This window comes from Asterias rubens, chromosome 6 (assembly GCF_902459465.1).
Source record: "Asterias rubens chromosome 6, eAstRub1.3, whole genome shotgun sequence".
NCBI classification, from domain to species: domain Eukaryota; kingdom Metazoa; phylum Echinodermata; class Asteroidea; order Forcipulatida; family Asteriidae; genus Asterias; species Asterias rubens.
The window spans coordinates 8,719,230-8,742,674 of NC_047067.1; the positions used below are offsets into that span (position 1 = coordinate 8,719,230).

Below are 23,445 nucleotides of genomic sequence, written 5' to 3' on the forward strand. Positions count from 1 at the left end.
CACAGGCAATGTGGAGTGTTTATTGCCCGTCGTGTGAGCAGCACTGTGCACAGTTCATGATTTCAGACACACACTAAAAAAGTCGACCCCACATCCTTGACTTTATAAGTGACATTGACTTTATCATGTCGTCACATGTCCTTTCACGTATTTTTTTTCCCTTGAAATTTTTAATTTAAAAAAAATAACGATTTAGATTTATTCGGGACACACCTGGCCGGACTGAGGGTGCGATCCCCTGGGGGTATTTCGCCTTGAACACGGTGGGCTGTCAAGTCCGGTTTCCCGGAATGTTCTGGGTTTGAATCTTCCTCAGGTATGGTGCAAGTCTAATTGTTTACTGGTCAGTACTACCCGTAAATAGGGATGTTTGTTTGAACAAGGGCACAGTTTTTAATTTGTATATGCAGATTACCTTCTGCTGAGTTTGCTGTTTTCACAAAGATTAGTTATCGTGCTTCCAACTTCAACTTGAAATTTGAATTAGGACTTTAAAATATGCTTTTAAAAAGAATGCAATAATTTCGGTTTTACACGCGTTAAAAATTCACACCTAATGTGAAGAAATGGAACAGTCCATGCAAAATAGAAAACAAAAGAAAGTTTGTCACCTTAATCGTCTGTTATAAACAGGTACCGTACAGAGTATTGAATTCACCGCATGAGTCTTGCACACAGACAAAACTTCACTGGCTTCGTGTTCTTAGCTTCTCGTTTATTTTTAAAGCTTAGAAAGTACTTTTGCTAGTTGTTTTGAATCCATTCTTTTCAAACCTTTATCCGAAATGGGGATTTCTCCCCTGTTTTTGATGTGCGTTGTAGGCTTGCTGGTGTTGCACCGTGTTGGTGCATCTCATTTCAGGGGTGGGATCATCACATGGAGATCGCTACCCGACAACCCACGATCGGTAAGAATGTTTTGGATTATTGACTGAGCAATTAATTGCTCCATGGTAATGTGATGACATTTTGTTTCATTCTCCGTTTTGACAACTTCAGTGAATTGTCACGAGAAACCGTACTATAGCTTTGGGAAACGTCTTAATTATTTGATATCTTAGTGATTTACTCTTATGGGGTGGGGTTAGTTCTAAGAGTAGGAGGTGCAAGCATGTAGAGAACTTTGAGGTGGGCCATAATCATTTATCAACTAATGAGATATTTAAGATTTGAAACTTTGCATTGTGGAAGCTTTATGCGAGGTTTCTTTTTGAGTAGTGTCGGTTCTGAAAGGAACCTGTTGTTGACAACCCAACTTTCGATCACTCGGCCCACAGCTCTGATCGTCTTCTGCAACATTCGTCTGAAGACGATCATAGCTTACTGATCAAAACGTTGAGTTGTCAACCACCAGTTATTTTCAGAACAAACACTGCTCAATAGGGATTTGCACATGCGGCTATACCGCAAACCTCACCTAAAAGATAGTTCATGATTTGTAAAAAACAAAAAGATTGTAATATTAATAGAGAAATTCACAACAGCTTGCTCCGATCGTAGTTTTCAGATAACCTGAATCCTACATAATCCCCAATGTTCTTTTTTGGTATGTTAAGCACGACTCATGAACAAGCTTCGTGTGAAGAATTGGCAACATATTCTACGGCTTTCATAGTGTGTTTTCTGGTTGGGTTTTGTTTCAGTGTGGTTATGTGTAAGCGGTGTTTGCAGTATGAATAACTATAAGTTATGTTTTTTAAGGGGAACTTTAGTTGGAGTTCCTCAGTTTGATAAGGCTTAGAATGAGACGTACAGTTGCAAAGAGCATAAACATGCGTTTATTGAAACAAATATCCGTAAAAAACCTCCCCCCCCCCCTAAAAGAAAACACACTCCAAAACCTGTTGAACAGCCATAAAACTTCCTCACCTGATCATACTGTATAAGAGATTATTAGAACTAAAAAAAATATAAAAAAAAGATAATAAACGGCTTTGATTTTTTTTTAAATTATAAACCTAAACGTAAATTATAATAAAGCCATCCACTTGATTTCCCACCGTTTTTCCCTTCAACTTTTAAGACTCATGTGTTCACCAAAAACTTCAGTGACCGTCGGAGCTGGGAAGTGCTGTAGTGTTTGGCATTGGTTGAAAGTTCAACATCAATATTTTAATATGAAAAACAACTTTAAAGTTTGTTTTATTGGGTATCGTCCAAATATTTTGAAATTTGACAAACAAGGGCAGTAAGTTTGTACCACATCTGCCAACTTCTAAACAACAAAATATTTGTTGATTTCAAATTGTCCGATCTTAGTACGCTGCCGGTACACAAATCACATTCAGAACAATGAGCTTCGATTTTTTGTCCTAATTTGATTTCAACGTGTGAATATTATGACACGTTGGTTCACTTTGATCAAGTTTTAGCCGCGAATTGGATGGCGGTTTGTGAAAGACACTTCCCGTAATTCAATAAAATAAATCCTTGATTTAATTTGTATTGAGAGAAAAATAAAAGGCCACTGGCACTTGACACACTTGGTATTGAAAATAATATAGTTTTCGCAGAAGAAAACAAACACTCCCTTAAAGGCATGGACACCTGTGTAGTAATTGTCAAAAACCAGTCTTCTCACTCGGTGTATCCCAGCATATGCATAAAATAACAAACCTGTAAACTTTGACTCAATTGGTTATCGAAGTTGGAAGAGGGAATAATGAAAAAAAAAACACACTTGTTGTACATGCTTTAAGATGCCTATGCTTTAGGCCTGTGGTGCTTTATTAGTTTAATGAGAAATTACCTCTTTCTCAAAAACTACGTTACTTCAGAGGGAGCCGTTTCTCACAATGTTTTATACTATCAACAGCTCTCCGTTGCTCGTTACCCAGTAAGGTTTTATGCTAATAATTATTTTAAGAAAAACCAATAGTGTCCACTGCTTAAAAAAAAATGAGTGCATCACAAAACTTGGCTCTAATTACCCTCTTGTATTGATTTAATACAATTTTAGGTATCAACAACATATCCTGCACATCTTCCAGTCATAAAACTGCAATGTACTAATAAACACAAACTTTTAAACACTTAAAATAATCATTGTTTACATTATGATTACCATCATCCATTGTAAACAAATGATCACATTTGTAAACACTGCAATCAGCATAACAGTTGATAAAATCTGTTTGGATCTGTTATCCAATAGCATCCAGTTCCTTTAACTGAAACAAAAACAATTTCACGTCTTGAAATACCAGACGGGTGTCAGGTGTCGTCAATATACCACCTGTAGAGTTTGTTCTTTTCCATCAATTGGATTTAAACCTTCTGACATAGTTTTGTATACATTATTATTATCAAATTATTATTTGAATCCAAAACAATTCTCGGTAGAAGATAAGTCGAAGACAATAACAAGAACTTTCTAGCCTTGACAAGCAAAGTGGAAAGGAGCCTCCCGCTGGGGTGGGAGGGTACGGGTGTCTCATTGCAGCAAGGGTGCTTTGACCGCGGCCCCCGCTCCAGTTCGTCCTATTTTTGAGTGAACTCGTCTTCTTTTCTTATTTTGAAGAAATACTTCGCTACGGTCGAAACGTCAGGCCAGTAACTATTTTTTGGGAATGGCCAAAATGCGAACGTACATTTTTATGGCCGCATGGTGAAAATTCGTATTTTCAATTATTAGCACGTTGTTGAATTGAGCCACGCGGTGTTTCTTCGAACATGTGGTTAAATTTGTAATGGCTTTGATCTTATTTTATCTTCATTAAAAACAATAGTTGCAAAAGTTGGCCTGCGTTCGTTGGCAATAAATCAATGGTGAAAACTGATATTCAATTCATGAGCGACTTTATATATTTTTGAAACATATAAATCGTGACAAACAATTACTGAAAAAAATGTTTTATTGTTCGTAAGCATATACTCTTATGTTTGAAAGAAAGAAAAAATGCTATTTCCCTGTTTTTTTTTAAACTTTACTTTATCTTATTTTATTAAAACAATGGTTGCAATGTTGGCCCGCGTTCATAGGCAATAAATCAATAGTGAAAACTCGTATCCAATTCATTCGTTGTGGAATCGAGCCACTTATTATGGTGTTTCTTCGAACATGTGGTTAAAATTTTAAATGTTTTTATTTTTATTTTATTCTATCTTGTTTTATTAAAACAATAGTTGCAATAGCTGGCCCATATTCATACGCAATAAATCAATTAATGAACCCGGATTTGCCAACTTCGCATATTTATGAAACCACAGCTTGCTCGAGGAAAGGGGATCGCGAACCGGGGGAAAAGGAGAAAAGAAAATTGAATTTATTTCCATGACAGAGGGAGCGCGGAAGAAAATAATAAATAACGCCAATGCGTACGTGCTGCAATTCCAGTGTATTGATCCCAAAATTAATGGGTTTAAAATCATTATTTTATTAACAAAAACTTAATCAATATAACACCCGGCCCATCAGCTTTTGAAGCAATAATGTTCCGTTGAATCAGCATTCGGCGTAATTCAATTCATACTGGACCGAATCATGTGTTGTACGAAAACGGAATTGAATGCATACCAAAAAAATCAACACATAATCAATAGGTGAAGTGTGTGATTTGAAAGCGTGGCAATAAACTGAATTATTTGTGCTGAAATTGGCAGGGGAAAACCATATAATGATAGGAGTCTAAAAAATAGACGCGTATGACCATAGTAGTAAGCATGTTCATAAGTTGTTTCCACTTTTATGCGAATTGAACAACGTTGCCATTCTCGACCATTAGTTTTTGTTCAGTCAGAAATTTTCTTTGTAGAGATCGAAACTTTACAATCAAAGATTGAAAGCAAGTTGATTTTACCCGGAATTCCAAATTCTGGTTCAAAGTGTCCATAAAACAATGAGAAACGGCAAGGACCTTTGCTGGCGCGGCGGTCTGAGGTGGCAAGGACCTTTGCTGGCGGACTGAGGTGTCAAGGATGTCAGATAATCTAGTTAGGTTTGAATATCGAATTGATAATTTTTCAACAGGTGGTTGTTTGCAATAAGCCATTTAGGGGCCTTGCTGCCTCACCGACAACAGCTGCTGTTACACAGCAAGCCCACACTTCGAGGTGTCGGCATTGACAGTCGAAACTTAACTGTCCAGTGAAAAACAAAAACAAACAAAAAGCGATGGATCAATCGGTGTCAACCTCTGATCATGATGAAAGTATTGCACAGTGTCTGTCCGGGAGTAGGGGTGTCGCATGCAATTATGTCCTCTATGCAATACTATCCGGAGGACACTATTGCATACTATCCGGAGGACATTATTGCATATGCAACAATGTCCACCGGACGGTTTTGCATATGCAATCGTAACCGCCCGGACGCTGCTACATAATGCAATTGTGTCCGCCCGGACACATTTGCATATGCAGTTGTCCGCCCCGTGCAAAACTGTCCTTGCAATCAAACGCCCTTGGTCGACGGAACACGTTCGCCATTTTTGTTTTTACAAGCCAAGTGCATGTCATGAATGACATGGGAAATGTTCGGCCGCTGGGTATTCGCTGCGATCATAAAATACGTGAATATTCATACTGCATTATATACATAGATTAAATGCATGCACGCTCGCTTACGGGTATGCGCGCACACGGTTTTTTGCATAGCCCCGGACACGATTGCATACGCAAAAGTGTCCGGAGCGGACAGTATTGCATGGCGGACACAATTGCACCTGACAGGGGCATGAATGTGGTCTACATTTTGGCCAAAAACGAAAGTAGGACCCTGATTTTTGGCGCCGAATCTGAATTAGCGGCTACGGCTACGACTGTTGCTAAGGGAGAACATCTTAAGCTTCATTGCACGATGACAGGAAATAATTATAGCCCGTAGCCGTTGATGTCACCGCCAACTCGGGACACGGCTGTTATTATAGACAGGAACTCTTCTGTATTCGCATGGTCATGGTTAAGCTAGTGGTGGCGCCCTTTATTGTGTATCAGTTTCAAGAAAACCAGCAGACCACGTGGGGGTCAGGTTCTCTTCGGCCGGCCGGGGAAAAAAGAACTTCTTAGGTTTCGTTCCCCACCTTTCCTTCCAGGGTAAGTACTTTCAGAGCCAGGGTTACCCTCCCCCTGCCCTGCTGTAGTGACCTTGGCAGTGTCTACCCGGCTGTCAGGCTGTCAGGCTGTGTCAGACTGTCACAGTGTCAGCTCACCGACAGTCACTCAATCTCAGTCCATTATTAGTGTACATGGAGGAAAAATCACGCTCAGTACTCTCACCACATATTCAATATTATCAAACCTGGATGAAGAAATAGACCAAGAACTCACTGTTTCAGGCCTTGCTCTATGGTTCAACGTTTCATTTTAGCGCAGGGAATTCAGGTTGTGGTGGCCGAGTCTTCACAATGCAGGTTCTAATTTTACGTAATCTAGTCCAGGTTGGTCCTCCCATGGAGGAAGAAACTCCTTTGCATAAAACGGCACTGTCGAGCACTGACTGACGTCCTACCACCAGGCTATAGTTGCCTTTCCCTCCTCCAGACGGCCGTCGGGGAGGATTAAGTTACATGCGGTATTGCAACTATACTTATTTGTGTCCTTAAGAGCAAGACACTTGACTTGAGTTTGACTTTATATGGTACTTGCTTCCTTGCATTTATGTCCCAACTTATGGATTTCATGCCTATATATGGATCCTGTGGGCCGAGTAACAAAGGTAGATGTAGAATGATTTTATTACTCTGCCAAAAAAAAACATTAAAAAAAATGTTATGTGGGCGTAACAGGCCCCCCAAAATAGGGTAGGTAGGTAGGGATTTATTTTTTATTTTGTTTACGTATTTTCCATCTCAGCAACGAAAATTACATGTTGATGTTAAATTTGATGAAATTTATTTTATTTGTCTGTCTTTAATAGGTTTTAATAATTAAATTTCTTCCTTTGAAACAAATTAAAATACCCAGGGTCGGTCGTATTTTTAGGGTAGGTCAGGTCACGCCCACATAACATTTGTTTGTATGCCTTAGTTGCAATGGTCATACCCCTAGCCATCCTCCATTTTCCCGAGGATGTAGGGTAAGGCCATGTCCGAATTGGCGACTTCGGCTACAGCTACAGCTTCAACACTGACAGACGCGCTGATCTAGCTGTAGCTGTAGCCAAAGTCGCCAATTCGGACACGGCCTAAGATTATCACAACTACAATGCGCTATCTACATGTAAAAATCTCCTATTTGTGCTCTCAGGTTGAGGTCACATATCGTCTGGCATGGAAGAAGGACTTCATCGAGCAGAACTTTGACGTCTGCACGGCAGAGGCGGTTGAAGACAAGACTGAGCTCTTCATCGGCAAGAGGCTGTACCTCAATGAAGATGTTGTCATTAATGATATGTCTTATATCTGCACTGATTATAACGTAGCAGGGGACTATGCAGCTGGTGTGCAGACTTACATCATACCTGTTCCTGATGGTGTTTTTGCCTTTGATATCAGGTTGGTATAAATGACGACAACAAATACAACTTGGGCCTTTTAAGACTTTTAAGACAGTGGACACTATTGGTAATTGTCAAAGACTAGCCTTCACAGTTGGTGTATCTCAACAATATGCATAAAACAACAAACCTGTGAAAATTTGAGCTCAATCGGTCATCGAACTTGCGAGATAATAATGAAAGAAAAAAAACACTCTTGTAACACAAAGTTGTGTGCGTTTAGATGCTTGATTTCGAGACCTCAAGTTCTAAACCTGAGGTCTCGAAATCAAATTCGTGGAAAATTACTTCTTTCTCGATAACTATTGCACTTCAGAGGGAGCCGTTTCTCACAATGTTTTATACCATGAACCTCTCCCCATTACTCGTTACCAAGTGAGGTTTTATGCTAATAATTATTTGTAGTAATTGCCAATAGTGTCCACTGCCTTTAAAAAAAAGCTGTATGTGTCTGTTTGTTTTAAATTCTAAATGTGTGATCAAGGGCCCCAATTTAGTGGGCCTACATGCCTGTTCAGGGTTTCCCTTTTGCGCCACAATATATTTTGATGTTATTTTGTGCAATAAAGGTAACAAACTGACATAAACTATAGTATATATTAATATTTTTGTTCAACAAAGAAACATTTTACAGGGCGTGATTTGATGACCGTGGCAGGGCTCTACCAACAGAGCAACCTAGCCCTATGTTGACGGTCTCCTTGTATGATAAACTTGGATGTGACCCAAGCTATACATGGCAGTTATGGTGGTGTATGGCTTCTGGCTGGCAACCCAAAACAAATATATATAAAATAGAGCGGTTGCAACAAACGGCTATTTTTATAGCCCAGAAGTATTGCGCTGGCATGTTATACCTGAGGTCATTGGTTCAAATCCCTCTCCGGTAAATTTTTCTTTGGTCAACCCCAAACCATTATTCATTAGTAAACAAAATTGTCAAGGCACACAGGCAAACAGTTACTAAAAGCTCTATTAAAATAATAGCACTAATCTGAATTCAAGAAAATGAGGGAGAAAAATACAAGAAAATATAACATATTTTGTCTTCCTGATCACAGCATTCAAAGTTGTTGCTGGGTCGCCCTCCAGAATTATCCAGTACCCAGGAACTACCAGCTGAACGCTACTGTTGACTTGACTCCAAGAGCCAACCGTGGGAACCAGACCAACTCTTCACCTACAGCCTCTATCGTACCCGTGCAGTTTGTGCAACAATCATGCAACCATGTCATACGCATTCCTGGTAAACAGTTTTTTCAATCATTAACGGTTTATTCTTTTAAAACAAATTTCACATGGCAACCTCTAGTCATGTAACAGAAAAATATAGAGAGAATAGACCCTATGCATTGACCTTATCCACAAATGCACAGATTTGTATCCACTTGGCATTGGTTTGCCCAATGAACAGCCGCTTTTTAACTCTAGGTGAGGGCGCCCTACTGATATGATACCATGTGCATAATGTCTACACAACATTTAAAGAGATGATAAAATTGCACTATTACAAAATGGAAACATCAAAATCGGTAGAAGGGGAAGAGTTTTGTTTTAAATTTTTTTAACGATAGTTAGACAGTAACCAAGATAACAAATTGGTTCAGGCCATCTTAAGAAGGAAAACTTATTTATCCTGATTATAGTGAGTGATCCTGACGGTGACGTGGTGAGGTGCAGATTTGCCGACCCTTCTCGCAACGAGTGTTTCAAAGTCTGCGGTGCATTGGAAGCCTCCAACCTTGAGAGCTCCGAGGTCAGTAGATAGAGGTGGACCTTTGTAATAAAAAAAGCTGCCATGCATTAAGCCATACGCGTGTTAGATTCAAATACTGTCTGGTACAATGACTTGCTTGATCACAATTTACCCAAAGATTGGATCTGCGGAGCCTGTGCAACACAAGTGAATTTTGTAGACATGTTTTGCTCTGATTTCCGAAAGTAAAAACGGCTTATGTGAAAACTGTTTTGGGGGATGTTTTGTTTTTACAGACAGAGTGTACATTGACCTACAATGGGCCGAATCAAGTTGGATGGTACGGAGTCACCATCATGATCGAAGATTTCAATCGTAGGAGGCCCAACCGCCCTCTAAGTAGGGTAAGATTATTATTGTGGAAAATATTATATTTTCAAGGATCTTTTTGTGAAGAATGTGAAACAATTTTGAATGCATTGCATTAGTGTTTTGTTGTTGTTGAATATAATCCCTCAGTGAATTCTGTCTTTTCCATTTATCTTGACTTCACCTCATGAAAGATTCTGAGGTCCCGAAATCAAGCATCTCAAAGCACACAACTTTGTGTGACAAGGGTGTTTTTTTCTTCCAATATTTTTTTTCGCAATTTCGACGACCAATTGACGTTGAGAGATACACCAAGTGAGAAGACTGGTCTGTGACATTTCCCAAAGTTGCCCAGTGTCTTTAACCATACATGCAGTGATGTCCAGTGTCTTATACGGAATTAACAATACGCAACTCTCTCGCCTTCAACGATTACAGAATATTGCAGCAAGGATGATCACTCACACCAAGAAAACGGAACACATCACACCAGTGCTAGCCGGCTTGCACTGGCTCCCCATCCAACAAAGGGTTAAATATAAACTGTGCCTCATTATTTTCAAGATCTTGCAAGGTGATGCCCCAGCATATTTAAGTGATCTTGTGCAGATATACACCCCAGGACATCGTGGCTTACGGTCTACAAAACACAAACTCCTCAAGGAAAAAACAACTAAACATGTATGGGGGGAGAAAAGTTTTCAAAGCGCAGCACCAAAGCTTTGGAACTCCCTCCCGGACACTGTGGAACTCTCCAAATCACTCAACACATTCAAGAACAGTTTAAAAACTCATTTTCATAGAGAAGCTTTTCATGAAGTTTATTTTCTTATTTTGTTGTTTGCTACTTTCATTGCTTGTTGTTCCTTTGTAGAGTAGCGCCATGAGCGCCGCTTGCGGCAGATACCGGCGCTTTATTAAGTGTCCATTATTATTATTATTATTTAACCATGCGTGTAGTGATGCAATGGCTCAGCATTAAACTTAAATCCACCTGTCGTTCTTGTGCGTCTCCTAAGGTGCCTCTTCACTTCCTGATCAAAGTGACGGCAAGCGATGAAAACTGCCACCGACCTGGTTTCGTCAATCCAACCCCTGATAATGGAGAGTGTTTACCTGCGGCAGTCGATCAACCTAAGACGATTCGTCTCGCTGCAAGGAGTGAAAACTCCCAGTATGTGTAAGTTCTAATTATGCATGAACTCCAGGTTGGACTGACACACCCCTTGGTGACTCTTGTCAGTACTTGGCAAACCTGTATTGTTGATGTATTTTCTGCTTTTTTGGATTCACACTTTTTACTGCCTGCCCCTTTTAAAATTGTGTTGTTACTTCGTCAGATGCTTCGCCACAACCGTATTATACTAAATTAGAGAAGTAATTTAGATGGTGTTTCCAAATATCTGAGAAGTATGAAGGAAAAGTCACAATTTTGAACTTTCCTTCAAATATGTCTTCATAGTTTAGACTTGTTTTCCTTACTGTTTATCGGTAATGTTAATATTTTTCTTAAAAGCACTTTCAGTGAAGGTATTTTCTTCCTAGGAAGTCATTTGTAGAGCCTTGTTTTAAGAAGTATGAAGGAAATGTCAGAAGTTGAAATATCCTCAGTAAAGACTTTATAATTTAGACTTGTTTATTTCGAATTTAAAAGCACTTTCAGAGAAGCCATTTTCATTGTTTACCAATGTTTCATCGCATTTTTCCCCCTGCCATAAAGCATCACAGGCATATCTACTTTCGGACTTCCTCTGGGCATGGAAGTAACACCCCTGACCTCTGACCCAGCCGACCCCATGACCTTTTATGTTGACCTCCAGTGGACTCCGCCTCAGTCTCAGAGAGGACCTCATCACATCTGCTTCTCAGCGTTTGACCAAAAAGACGATCATGAGTATGTATTGAGCTTATAAATCCAGTTTTTCTACCTTAAACAAAAGTTTTTGTTTTTGATTTTTCTTCATTTAGGAGAAGAGTGCTGTGTAATAATGATATAAGTTTTTCTCATTCCACTATCAAACAAACTTGACTTCAAAAATCAGTATTGAAACAATACCAGGTTGAATTTTGAATTTCTCCTTTTTTGTTGCAGGTTTGCTTCAGATCAAGTTTGCATAACAGTCCATGTGGGGGGTAAGTCGCTTTTAAAAATAATATATTGGAATTACCGAACACTGAAATTAAGATGGTTTGTGACTTTTTCTTTCTCATTCCGAGAGTTACAAAGTATTTTACCCATAATATGTAAATTTAGAACCACCAGGTAAACTGAATGGGTAAACTTCCAGTAAAAACCGGGGTTGTCAAAGAAAAAATACCTAAAGATTGGACTGAAACCCGAGACCTATGTGCCGACACTTATCCAACTGAGCTATTCTGCCCTTTTTGAACTAGAAAGCTCAATTGGTTGAGTGTGGGTCTGTTAATCCGAAGACCACGGGTCCAAGTCCTTGTCAAGTCCACTTCTATTCGTTCAACCCAGCCAATATTTTCCTTTGCTAAAGCAGTTTAAGCAGTGCGTTTAAAGGAATGTTACAGAATTGGTAAGTCACAAAAATTGTGAAGAACACAGATTTACATAAAACTTACACGGTCTAATGATGATGATAGTTAAAAACATCCCTTGAAATATTTCTGTCTGAAATGTCATATTTGATGAGAAATAAATAATCTAACTTCGCGTTTGGAGTTTATCGCTCAGTGAGCGCTTTATTTATTTTTATTTTGGTACAATGCAATGCAAAATTTGTAATCGGTTTTCACTATTTTCTCGTGACCCAGATGGCCGATCAATCTCAAACTTCCACAGGTTTGTCAGTTTATGTATATGGTGGATAACAGAAAGTGCTTACACTGCCAGCAACTTTTTTGTTAGCAAAAACCAATTCTGTAATGTTTCTTTAACAAACAAAATATATTTTTTGTAAAAAAAAGTTAATGGCCTGACATTTTGACCGTGTTTGCAGTGTTTAAAATTTTAATGAGTTACTAAATTACTGTTTTGTTTTTTGGTCAGCTCTTGCTACACACCCTGTGCCAGAGCTTTCCAGACCACATGAAGGAGAAGAAATGGTTTCCATCTTCAATGAAGAGTGGGAGATACAGTTTGATTCCTCGGTAAGTTTCACTCTCAGAAAACTATCCTAAATAATACAGGGTTGAACCAAAGGCAAATTGTCAGTTACAGGTTGTTTAGCTTGTCTAGAGTGAGACTCCGTTTTCCTCTTTTCAGATAACACAACACGCAACAAGCGAGGGGGCTATAGTCTCAATCATTAAAGTTGAAGGGAACGAGCCAGTCCACACGGTCAATCTCGCCGATGAGACTAATGTCCAATTCCCACTCGACGAACCTAATAAAGTCCTCTTTACAACTCTGGGCTTGGTTCTTGAAGGAAGTACTGAGTATATGATTCGTGTGCACGAGGGCGCTGTTCTAAGTGCAGTGGGATGCAAGTCTGTTTCTGCCAGTCACGAGTGGCATTTCACAACTGGAAGTAAGTGTACATTTAAAGGGATTGTATGTTGAATGGAAACACACTGTTTGTTTTAATCCTATATTTAAGTTGGAGATACGAACCATATAGAACTAATCATTAATAATTTCATTTCTAATGGTGGTAGTGGTTTTGAGATATTGTCTGAAATCTGGAGCGGTTATGTTCACACAGAATAAAAAGTAACCTACAATTAGAATACACAATCTCAGATTCAAATTTTGGTTTACAAAATGTCCCTGATTGCAAGATACAAATGTTGGCACCTCTGTATATGAAGTAAAAACAGATTAGTAAATCATGGAGGTAGAAATAGATGAGTAAATAAAGCTCAAACAAAACCGCAGTGTCAAAACTTTTTCAAGGAAAGCTTATACCCTGGTTCATTTTTCAAAACTTGTTCACCGCCTCTCTGCCTCATCAGGAGATTTGGTACTCGCTGCATCTCGTCTCCCTCCTCAAGAAGTCAGGAGGCATACCGTGGAGCCAGAGTGTTTTGCTGGCTACATGGCCATCTATGTGTCTAAATCTTGGTTATCATCGGTCAGCTCTCTGGTGGACCCTGCAGGGATGCATCTCAACGAGCCGTCATGCATTGGAGAGGATTTCAACGAAACGCACTTCGTCTTGGGTGCTTCGCACGACATGTGTGGTACTGTTGTCACAGTAAGTTTATAAATGGGATACCATGAACGTTATTGTGCTTTGGAGAGTATGTTTATGTTGTCAACCCAGATATGGCTGATTTTTGCCAATTTGATGCAACAGAATCTAAAACTCATTTTTTTGTGCCGTCCAATGTACAAGGTCTTGTTGAGACTTGGACCCAATTCTATAGCACTGTAAATTTTTGTGCTTACTGTAGCAGAAACATATTCTTAGGTGCAAGACTGTTTTGAAGGTAAGCCAGCTTGTGCGTTCACCATGGATTTGCATTGTGACGTTGTTAATTTCCATGCAGTAAGCATTGGAAGGTTTACATGCCTTTTTGTGTGCTGATGGTTAGCAGTGCTATGAAAAGGAAGCTCGCACAGTAAGCACAAAATTGGACGTTACGCAGCTCTATGAAATTGGGCCTAGAGTTTCTGTCATACGAAAGGCATTTGAACAGTGAAGTAAGTGACTTGTGGCATGATTACACAGGTTTGTAAGGGGAAAAGTGAAATCATACATGTAGCCCTGTGCAAATAGACCGGGAGATGAGAACACTGTGACCGCAAAAAAAACACGTTTTGATGAAGAAGAAAAAAATCAAATGTGCATCATATGAATGTTTTAAGAGGCATGTAAGCTTTAAGAGGCAGGAGAGAAACCAAAGCCTCTAAGTTAACCGTGACTTTTTATTTTTTCACAGTCGGAAACAGAAGACATTCAGGTAGTGGAAAACATTGTGTACATCCCACCACAGCCAGACAGCATCGGCTCTTCAGTCACCAGAGATAAGAACATCGAAGTCCACGTTGAGTGCCGTCTAACAGGTTCACGGCTAGCTCATGTTCAGTTCGATCCTAACGTAACCACGATCATCTACCATGAAGTCGGTTATGGGACGTTCAACTTCCAGATGCGAATGTACGAGGACAGCGCATTCCAGAGGAAGTTCAAACCCATTAACTTTCCCATCGACGTGGACCAAAGCCAGAGGTTGTACTTTGAAGCGAAGGTGGTGACGAACGAAGACTTGTCAATGTTTCTGGATTCATGTCGAGCGACCCCAACGGCTAACCCCAGAGATCCAACAAAGTACATCTTCATTAATAAAGGGTAAAAAACATTTTGCTTACATTGGTCATTTACAAAATGATACAGTATGGACTTGTTACCTCAGTTGACCTTGATTTCTGGTTCAAACCGAAAGTTTAACTTTAAAATTTGAAAAACTTGTGAGTCCTTAACCCTTTCAATACCATTGTCAAGTTTACTCGACCGCGCAGTGCAAGCGCTTCCTTACCATTGTCGAGAAAACTCGACCGTGCGTTGTGTAGTCGCTCCGTCCCAATGTCGAGAAAACTCGACAGAAAAAAAGGCTTGCCTTTGAGAGATTGTATTTATTTTGTTTGGCGCCCTCTGTTGTTAGGTTTTATATAGACTGGTTGCTTGTTTACCAAGCATTGCAATGGTATGTATTGTATAGGGGGTCGCCATTATGATTTTCTGAGAAAAGTACGTTTGAAGATTTCACGCTTCCGTTTTTTTTTGGACAAAAATCACCATCATGTCTCCTCATTGCACGAAGGTTTTGGTTTATATGTTTGCCTATAGTGACTCTATAAAAAGACTTGATGAGTTCTGAGAGAGAATCTAGTGAACATTTGGCAGCCAATCATGGTATTTCGTCGCCAGACATGCAGTCAGATGATGACAAAACCGGACTATATAACAACGGTAGCTAAGTGGACCGAGCACGTCACCCGTTCAACGCCGTGGGCTTGGGCGTGCATGGCGGGCGGGCACCGACCGACTCGTGCTGGTCGAAGTGACCGTGGTAGCTGAACACTTTCAAAACAGATTTTTCAGCAAAATAGGTTCCGATTTTGGTACAAATGGAAATAGAAGCTTATAATAAAAACGATTATATTTTCTGAGTAGTTTTTACAAACTTTTCTTGAGGAAAATTAGGTTGAAAATCTTGTCGTTTTTCTTGAGACAGAAATCCTGAATAAAAATAGAAGTAATTCGTTTTAGCCAGAAATCTTGCAAACAAAATTAAGATAATAATATACAAATTTGACATCGTAGGAAAGGTTATTTCATATGCTACAAATTGCATGCACAAAGTTTTTCCAAAAAATAATGTCTTCCCACAGAAATTCAAGATTGAAAACAGTACACACTGCAAATTGCGTTATATTTTTTTTAGTGTGAAAAAATACGGTACACAGCATTGTGACCTTTGTCAACAATGCGGTATCCGGTTCGGCGCTTGCAATAAACAATGTGGTATTGAAAGGGTTAAACACACATTGGATGTATTAACTATAGCAATCTATGAGTTAATGTACGAAAGAATCTCAACAAAATTAACAAAAGCTACACAAAATGGAAGTTGAAGTTTAAGATTTGAAACATGCCATTCAGGAATTAGATTTTGATAGGGTAAAATGTCTCAACCAATTCTTTCAATCATCATTTGACTACATCACTCACGACACCTTGTTGTTATAGTTAAACTGAATTAAACTAGATAACTAGTTTACTCTTGTATCCTCCAATCCAAATGACAAAGATCTTCTTGGATGATACATCCAATGAATCATGTAAGTTACAAATTCATGTGAGAGATCAAAATATTGTTGTTTGTGACTTGTTGAAATGAACAATCAATGTTTTGACTCACAACATTTTTATCAAATTCAGTGAAATTTTTTGGGTGTAATTTTATGCTCTGAAGTGATGCAAAACTGATGTCTTTTTGTTGAACTTGATAAAATCACAAGGGGTCGAAAATTGGCAATAATTTGATCGAATCATAAGGGGTAAGACTTGACTTATTGTCAAAAATGGGCTCAAATTTGATAAAATCACAAGGGGTTTTACCTTGCATTTGTGTTGAAAATAGGTGAAAAATTGATAACATCATAATTATTGTTGTTGAAAATAGGCAAAAAATATTTAAAATCATTGCACTTTTGTTGAAGTAATAACAAGGGGTAAATCTAGCATTTTTCGCTGAAAATTTTGATTACATCAAAAGGGGTATGTATGGCAGTTGCATTTTGATAAAAATACAAGGGCTAAGCCTTGCATTTTTGTTGAAAATAGGTGAAAAAAACTGATAAAATCATAAGGGGTAAGCATTGCATTTTGGTTGAAAATAGGTAAAAATTTGATAAAACCGCAAGGGGTACTGCCTTGCATTTTGGTTGAAAATAGGCGAAAAATTGATAAAATTATAAGGGGTAAGCCTTGCATTTTTGTCAAAATTAGGATTAAATTTGATAAAAATATAAGGAATAAGCCTCGCAATTTTGATGAAAATAGGCAAAAATTTGATAAAATCACAAGGGGTAAGCCTTGCATTTTGGTTGAAAATAGGCGAAAAATTTATAAAATCATGCCTTGCATTTTTGTTGAAAATAGGTGAAAAATTGATAAAATCACAAGGGGTAAGCCTTGCATTTTTGTTGAACATAAGCGAAAAATTGATAAAGTCATAAGGGGTAAGCATTGCATTTTGGTTGAAAATAGGTGAAAATTTGATAAAATCACAAGGGGTAAGCCTTGCATTTTGGTTGAAAATAGGCGAAAAATTGATAAAATTACAAGGGGTAAGCCTTGCATTTGTGTTGAAAAAGGGTACAAAATTGATAAAATCATAAGGGGTAAGCCTTGCATTTGGGTTGAAAATAGGTGAAAATTTGATAAAACCACAAGGGGTAAATAAGCCTTGCATTTTGGTTGGAAATAGGTGAAAATTTGATAAAATCACAAGGGGTAAGCCTTGCATTTTGGTTGAAAATAGGCGAAAAATTTATAAAATCATGCCTTGCATTTTTGTTGAAAATAGGTGAAAATTGATAAAATCACAAGGGGTAAGCCTTGCATTTTTGTTGAACATAAGCGAAAAATTTATAAAATCAAAAGGGGTAAGCCTTGCATTTTGGTTGAAAAATAGGCAAAAATTTGATAAAATCACAAGGGCCTTGCATTTTTGTCGAAAACAGGCTTAAAATTGATAAAAATCATAAGGGGTAAGTCTTGCATTTGTGTTGAAAATATGCATAAAATGATCAAATCACAAGGGGTAAGCCTTGCGTTTATTGTTGAAAATATGCAAAAATTGATTGATAAAATCGTAAGGGGTAAGCCTTGCATTTTTGTTTAAAATAGGTGAAAATTTGATAAAACCACAAGGGGTAAGCATGGCATTTTTGTTTAAAATAGGTGAAAATTGATAAACCCCAAGGGTAAGCCTTGCATTTTGGTTGAAAAATAGGTGAAAATTTGATAAAATCACAAGGGGTAGCCTTGCATTTGTGTTGAAAATAGGTAAAAAAATTGATAAAATCATAAGGGGTAAGCCTTGCATTTTGGTTTAAAATAGGTGAAAATTTGATAAAATCACAAGGGGTAAGCCTTGCATTTTTGTTGAAAATAGGAGAAATTTTGATAAAATTACAAGGGGTAAGCCTTGCATTTGTGTTGAAAAAAGGTAAAAAATTGATAAAATCATAAGGGGTAAGCATTGCATTTTTGTCAAAATTAGGAATAAATTTGATAAAAATATAAGGGACAAGCCTTGCGTTTATTGGTGAAAATATGCAAAATTTGATAAAATCACAAGGGGTTATTAGCCTTGCATTTTGGTTGAAAATAGGCGAAAAATTTATAAAATCATAAGGGGTAAGCCTTGCATCTTTGTAAAAATTAGGATTAAGTTTGATAAAAATATAAGGGATAAGCCTTGCGTTTATTGTTGAAAATATGCAAAAATTGATAAAATCAGAAGGGGTAAGCCTTGCATTTTTGTTGAAAATAGGTGAAATATTTATAAAATTGTAAGGGGTAAGCATTGCATTTTGTCAAAATTAGGATTAAATTTGATAAAATCAAAAGGGGTAAGCATTGCATTTTGGTTGAAAATAGGTGAAAATTTGATAAAATCACAAGGGGTAAGCCTGGCATTTTGGTTGAAAATAGGCGAAAAATTGATAAAATCATTAGGGGTAAGCCTTGCATTTTTGTCAAAATTAGGATTAAATTTGAGAAAACTAGAAGGGATAAGCCCTGCATTTATGTTGAAAATAGGCACAAATTTGATAAAATCACAAGGGGTAAGCCTTGCATTTTGGTTTAAAATGGGCAAAAAATTGATAAAATCATCAGGGGTAAGCCTTGCATTTTTTTTTAAAGTAGGCAAAAAAATTATAAAATCGCCAGCCTTGCATTTTTGTCGAAAATTTGACTCAAATCTGATAAAATCACAAGGGCCTTGCAGTTTTGTCAAAAATAGGCGACAATTTGATAAATCATGAGGGTTATTTCAAACATTTTTATCAAATTTAAGTCAATTTAAAAGTTGTGATTTTAGGCTCTATAATGATGCAGTATGCTTCATTGATGCCTTTTCATGTACATGTTATGTATATAGGCTTTAGTTTCAGAAATATTATGTTGAAATTAGGCCAAAATCTGAAACAATTACTAGGGGTAATCCTTTTTTTGCTCTAAAGAGATGCAGTATGCTTCCTGATGCCTTTTTGTGCCAAGATGTAAGCTATATTTTGAGACATTTTGTTAATTTTGTTTCCACGCCGAATGAAAAGGGTAACCAATTGAAAAAATCATAAGGGGTCACAGTCCAGCATTTTTATTAAACTTCGGCAAATTTTTAATGTGTGATTATTTATGCTCTAAGTTGATGCAGTAGGGTTTTCTGATGCCTTTTTTTAGTTGTGTGTTTCACTGACATCTTGGTTTTGTCGTTTCACTCCATAATAGATGCAAAGTGGATGACACAGTGGAGTTCCATTCCCATCCTAGTAGTCTGCGACAGAGATTCTCTATCGAGGCCTTTGCATTCCTAGGAGAGAACCTCCATGGATCGGTAAGACAGGCTTTTTGCTTACAGACAGGCACGCCAGAGTCGCACCAACTTCAGATAAGGAGCAACTCTAGGCCAACCCAAATAAATTTTTTGTTTTAGACAGGTGAACTCAACCTAACATTTACGTTAGGTTCAGCTCATGACAAGATCGACGTCTGAAACCAAGGTCCTCCAGAGTCGTACCGACCGACTACAACAGTCGATCTTTCGGCTTCTAGCTTGTCTAGTCGCTCCCAACTGTTTCAGACGTCGATCTTTTATTCAGAATTTGGTTCGGTGCAACACTGGAGCGCCTGTCTGAAACAAGGTAAAGTTCCTGTCCTGGAAATTTAAAAAAAATCCTATTCGAGTTTTGATAAACATTTGGTTACTACACTGAAATTTCTTTACCGAACATCGCATTTTATAAGAGTGTATTTCTATGGTGTTTCCCGGATCCTATTCGGACCAGACAGTAATCAAACCATGGCATGTACTCATTTCAACACCTGGGTGGAATCTCTGATACAAACTCTCACATAAAAATATTTGTAAACCTGGTTTGAGAGAAGGAAATTATGGCAAGTGTGTTGCTCATGATAACCTGTTGTGTATTTGATGTTCACTGTGACATAGTGACGTGTCATGCTGCAGACTCTGAATCCATGTTACAAACTCTCACATCAATTCTATGTAAACCTGGGTGGACAGTGGAGAGAAGCAAATTATGGCAAGTGTTGCTCACGATAAACCCTGTGTGTATTTCATGTTGAAGGTGTTTGTTCACTGTGACTGTGCCGACTCTGACTTTGTTACAAACTCTCACATAAAATTATTTGTAATCCTGGGTGGAGAGAAGCAGTTTATGGCAAGTGTGCTGCTCATGATATCCCATCGTGTGTTTTATGTTGAAGGTGTTGGTACACTGTGACATAGCGACGTGTCACGGGACAAACTGATTACAAACTCTCACATGAAATTATTTGTAAACCTGGCAGAAAAAAACAAATTATTGCAAGCTGTGTTGTATTTTATGTTGTAGGTATTTATTCACTGTGACATAGCGACGTGTCACGCGGTCGACCTTCAATCTCCATGCGCAAGGGGCTGTCAAGACTCGTCTGTCATTTCAAGGAGGGATGTATCCCAGTCTGGTTCATCTTCCAAGGCCTACCCAAACACAGACGGACCCATACGGATCAGGACCGGGGATAAAGGTTGGTGTTCATTTTGATCTAAATATGATGTACATTAATAAAAAAAAAGGAACACAGTGGATAACTGGACCCAATTTCATAGCGCTGCTTTAACAAAAAGCACATTTGTTTTACTGTTGCAGAAAATGTTGCTGAGGTGTAAAACGTATTTCACAAGTTAGTAAGAAAATTAGGCGGCCATTTTGCACATTCACCATGGATTTGTATTGTTGTTATCATTCACTTTCCTGCAGTAAGCACCGGTAGGTTAGCATGCCTTTCGTGTGCTTACGGTAAGCAGCGCCTTGATTCAGAAATCGTACAGTAAGTACAAAATTGGCCGCTAAGCAGCTCTAAGAAATTGGGCCCTGTACAGGAAACCTAAACCAATTGCTTTACACTATTTCAAAGCAAAATATTTTCAAAACAATGTCTTTTGCTAAAAAACAGGCACTCTAAGCTTATTAATCCACATTCAATAATGTCAGAGCACAAAACGTTCTCACAAACTAGTGAGCTTATTAAATTTAAAGTATACAAAACAACAAAATTTGATTGGCAAAATGACTGATTTTTTCCCCCCGGATGTCCTTTCAATCAATTTGGTACTTTTGTAAAAAGTGCCACGTGAGAACATTTATTTGGGGAGATGGGGGTCCATATCCCCATAACACCCCTTCGCAGAGCCAAAGCTTTGGTCATTACACCCTTGTCAGTAACTTGTTATCTTTTCTTTAATTCAGTGCCTTGGAACCCAATCTCAGCCTCTAGAGACTACTTCAACTTCTCCTATGTGGAGTTACCGATGCTGACGGCCACCGTCATTCTACTGTTTGTCATCTTGATCGTCTTAGTACGAGCTCTCAAAGCGATGAGGCGGCACAAGAAAGACTCGCCCTCCTACCCTCATCGCGTGGATCGACTCAAGCTACCGTCTATCAGGATACCTGATGAGTAACTATCTATGGCATGTGATCTCTGCGTCAGTGCGCTTTAGCTTTACGTTTTTCTCTTTAAAAGGGAACTTTTTATTGAGCACAATGGCTGGACCACACTATGCTGCATGCTTTGATTGTTCAGTCAATCTAATGTGTGGCAACTGATGAACACTTTTATTAGTTTGAATTAGTTGCTTTATTTATGAATGTTTTATGTTTTGACCGCTCTAAGGTTTAACGGCAGTGGACACTATTGGTAATTACTCAAAATAATTATTAGCATAAAACCTTACTTGGTAATGAGTAATGGAGAGCTGTTGATAGTAAAAAACATTGTGAGAAACGGCTCCCTCTGAAGTGATGTAGTTTTCGAGAAAGAAGTAATTTTCCACGAATTTGATTTCGAGACCTCAGGTTTAGAATTTGAGGTCTCGAAATCAAGCATCTGAAAGCACACAACTTTGTGTGACAAGGGTGTTTTTCTTTCATTATTAACTCGCCAATTGAGCTCAAATTTTAACAGGTTTGTTTTTTTGTGCATATGTTGAGATACACCAAGTGAGAAGACTGGTCCTTGACAGTTACCAATAGTGTCCAGTGTCTAAGCCATATTAGTAAAATGGTGTCAAAATTTGCTGGAAATTTAAACACTTGTAACAATTTAAACGACACATAAAACAGGGTGTCCATATTTACAACAGGTTGTGCAAAAGACACCCAGACTCCCCTCTGCCTAGTACTAAGGACCCCTTGCATTGACGTCACATGCAGCTACTGCCTGCCAATGGTCTGCTGTTTTGAGAGTTAAAATGCAGGTAAAGGTTTGGCGAGTGTGTAATCCTTCTCGTTGGTCTAATATTATGAACACTAAACTTAAACACACTGGGGAAACTGACTCCAATTACAGTACAACCAAGACTTACATCTCGCATGAGTTTTGGATGAAGACCTATGTTCATTTGTCTTTGAAAGACAGAATCTATGACAACTTTTATAATTATAATTGATAAATCATTTGCTATATATTGTGTAATTTTTTGTCTTGCCAAGGGGAATTTTACCTGAAGATATCTGATACATGTAGAGAGATCGAAATGAATTGTAGAAAGAGAAATAAATAAATGTTATCCAGAGACAGCCATAATTCAGCATGCTTTATGTAGTATTATTTACAGACATACAAAATGACAAAATGAGAATCAAATACAATGCATAGTCGGAACATAATTCACACACACACACACACAAACTTTACAACGCCCATAGTGGCTAGATAATCAACAAATTCCTATCTTTAAAGACAAGGATTTTATACACTGTGTCAAAAAATTTCATATTTACATGACACCGACAAAGATTTTATTTTAAATTACAAATAGGTGATTTCATAGACATGAAAAGGTGTCCGTTTACTGATGACCATTTTCTTTGAAATACAGATATATATATATTAGCACACTATATATACAGTGTAATTCTACAGACAATGGGTGCGTTCGATTAGCTTCCCCGTGTCGACCCCGCGATATTCATTCAGGTGAGCCCCTGACCGGAGCTAATCGAACGATCACACTCACCCTCTCATGGTGACTTCATGCACATCGGGCAAGCCCCAAGATCCCCGCTCCACAAGGCACTGGGGGCTGACATGGGTGAGCCACTGGAATGACCTCAAAGCTATTTCGAACGTACCGGGGGCAGACTGGGGTCGACCTGGGGAAGCTAATCGAACGCACCCAATCTTCCCAACCCAACACCAGCCTATAGCTGAAACTACATGCAATTCAA

The 23,445-nt window shown here is 38.4% G+C and overlaps 1 protein-coding gene across 3 annotated transcripts; it reads left to right on the forward strand.

The window, feature by feature from the left end:
* The first annotated feature begins 673 nt into the window (after positions 1-673).
* Positions 674-21,917, forward strand: LOC117291926. Of its 3 annotated transcripts, none has more exons than XM_033773938.1 (15): positions 674-908; positions 7,186-7,433; positions 8,497-8,681; positions 9,082-9,191; positions 9,428-9,535; positions 10,520-10,680; positions 11,221-11,394; positions 11,593-11,633; positions 12,517-12,617; positions 12,733-12,997; positions 13,422-13,663; positions 14,352-14,761; positions 19,439-19,544; positions 20,566-20,740; positions 21,463-21,917. In XM_033773938.1, the coding sequence occupies exons 1-15, from the start codon at positions 786-788 to the stop codon at positions 21,675-21,677; spliced, it is 2,664 nt and encodes an 887-aa protein (XP_033629829.1). In that variant the 5' UTR covers positions 674-785; the 3' UTR covers positions 21,678-21,917. The 3 variants fall into 3 exon arrangements, with proteins under 3 accessions (XP_033629829.1, XP_033629827.1, XP_033629828.1); XM_033773936.1 differs by lacking the exon at positions 674-908 and adding an exon at positions 5,947-6,033; XM_033773937.1 differs by lacking the exon at positions 674-908 and adding an exon at positions 5,947-6,033 and having other exon boundaries at positions 10,520-10,674.
* The last annotated feature ends 1,528 nt before the right edge of the window (positions 21,918-23,445 follow it).

Coding starts and splice junctions, on each gene's coding strand:
- LOC117291926 (XM_033773938.1), top strand. CDS start 786: ATGGGGATTTCTCCCCTGTTTTTGATGTGCGTTGTAGGCTTGCTGGTG. Junction 12,618..12,732: donor AGATACAGTTTGATTCCTCG/GTAAGTTTCACT, acceptor TCCTCTTTTCAG/ATAACACAACACGCAACAAG. Junction 13,664..14,351: donor TGTGTGGTACTGTTGTCACA/GTAAGTTTATAA, acceptor ATTTTTTCACAG/TCGGAAACAGAAGACATTCA.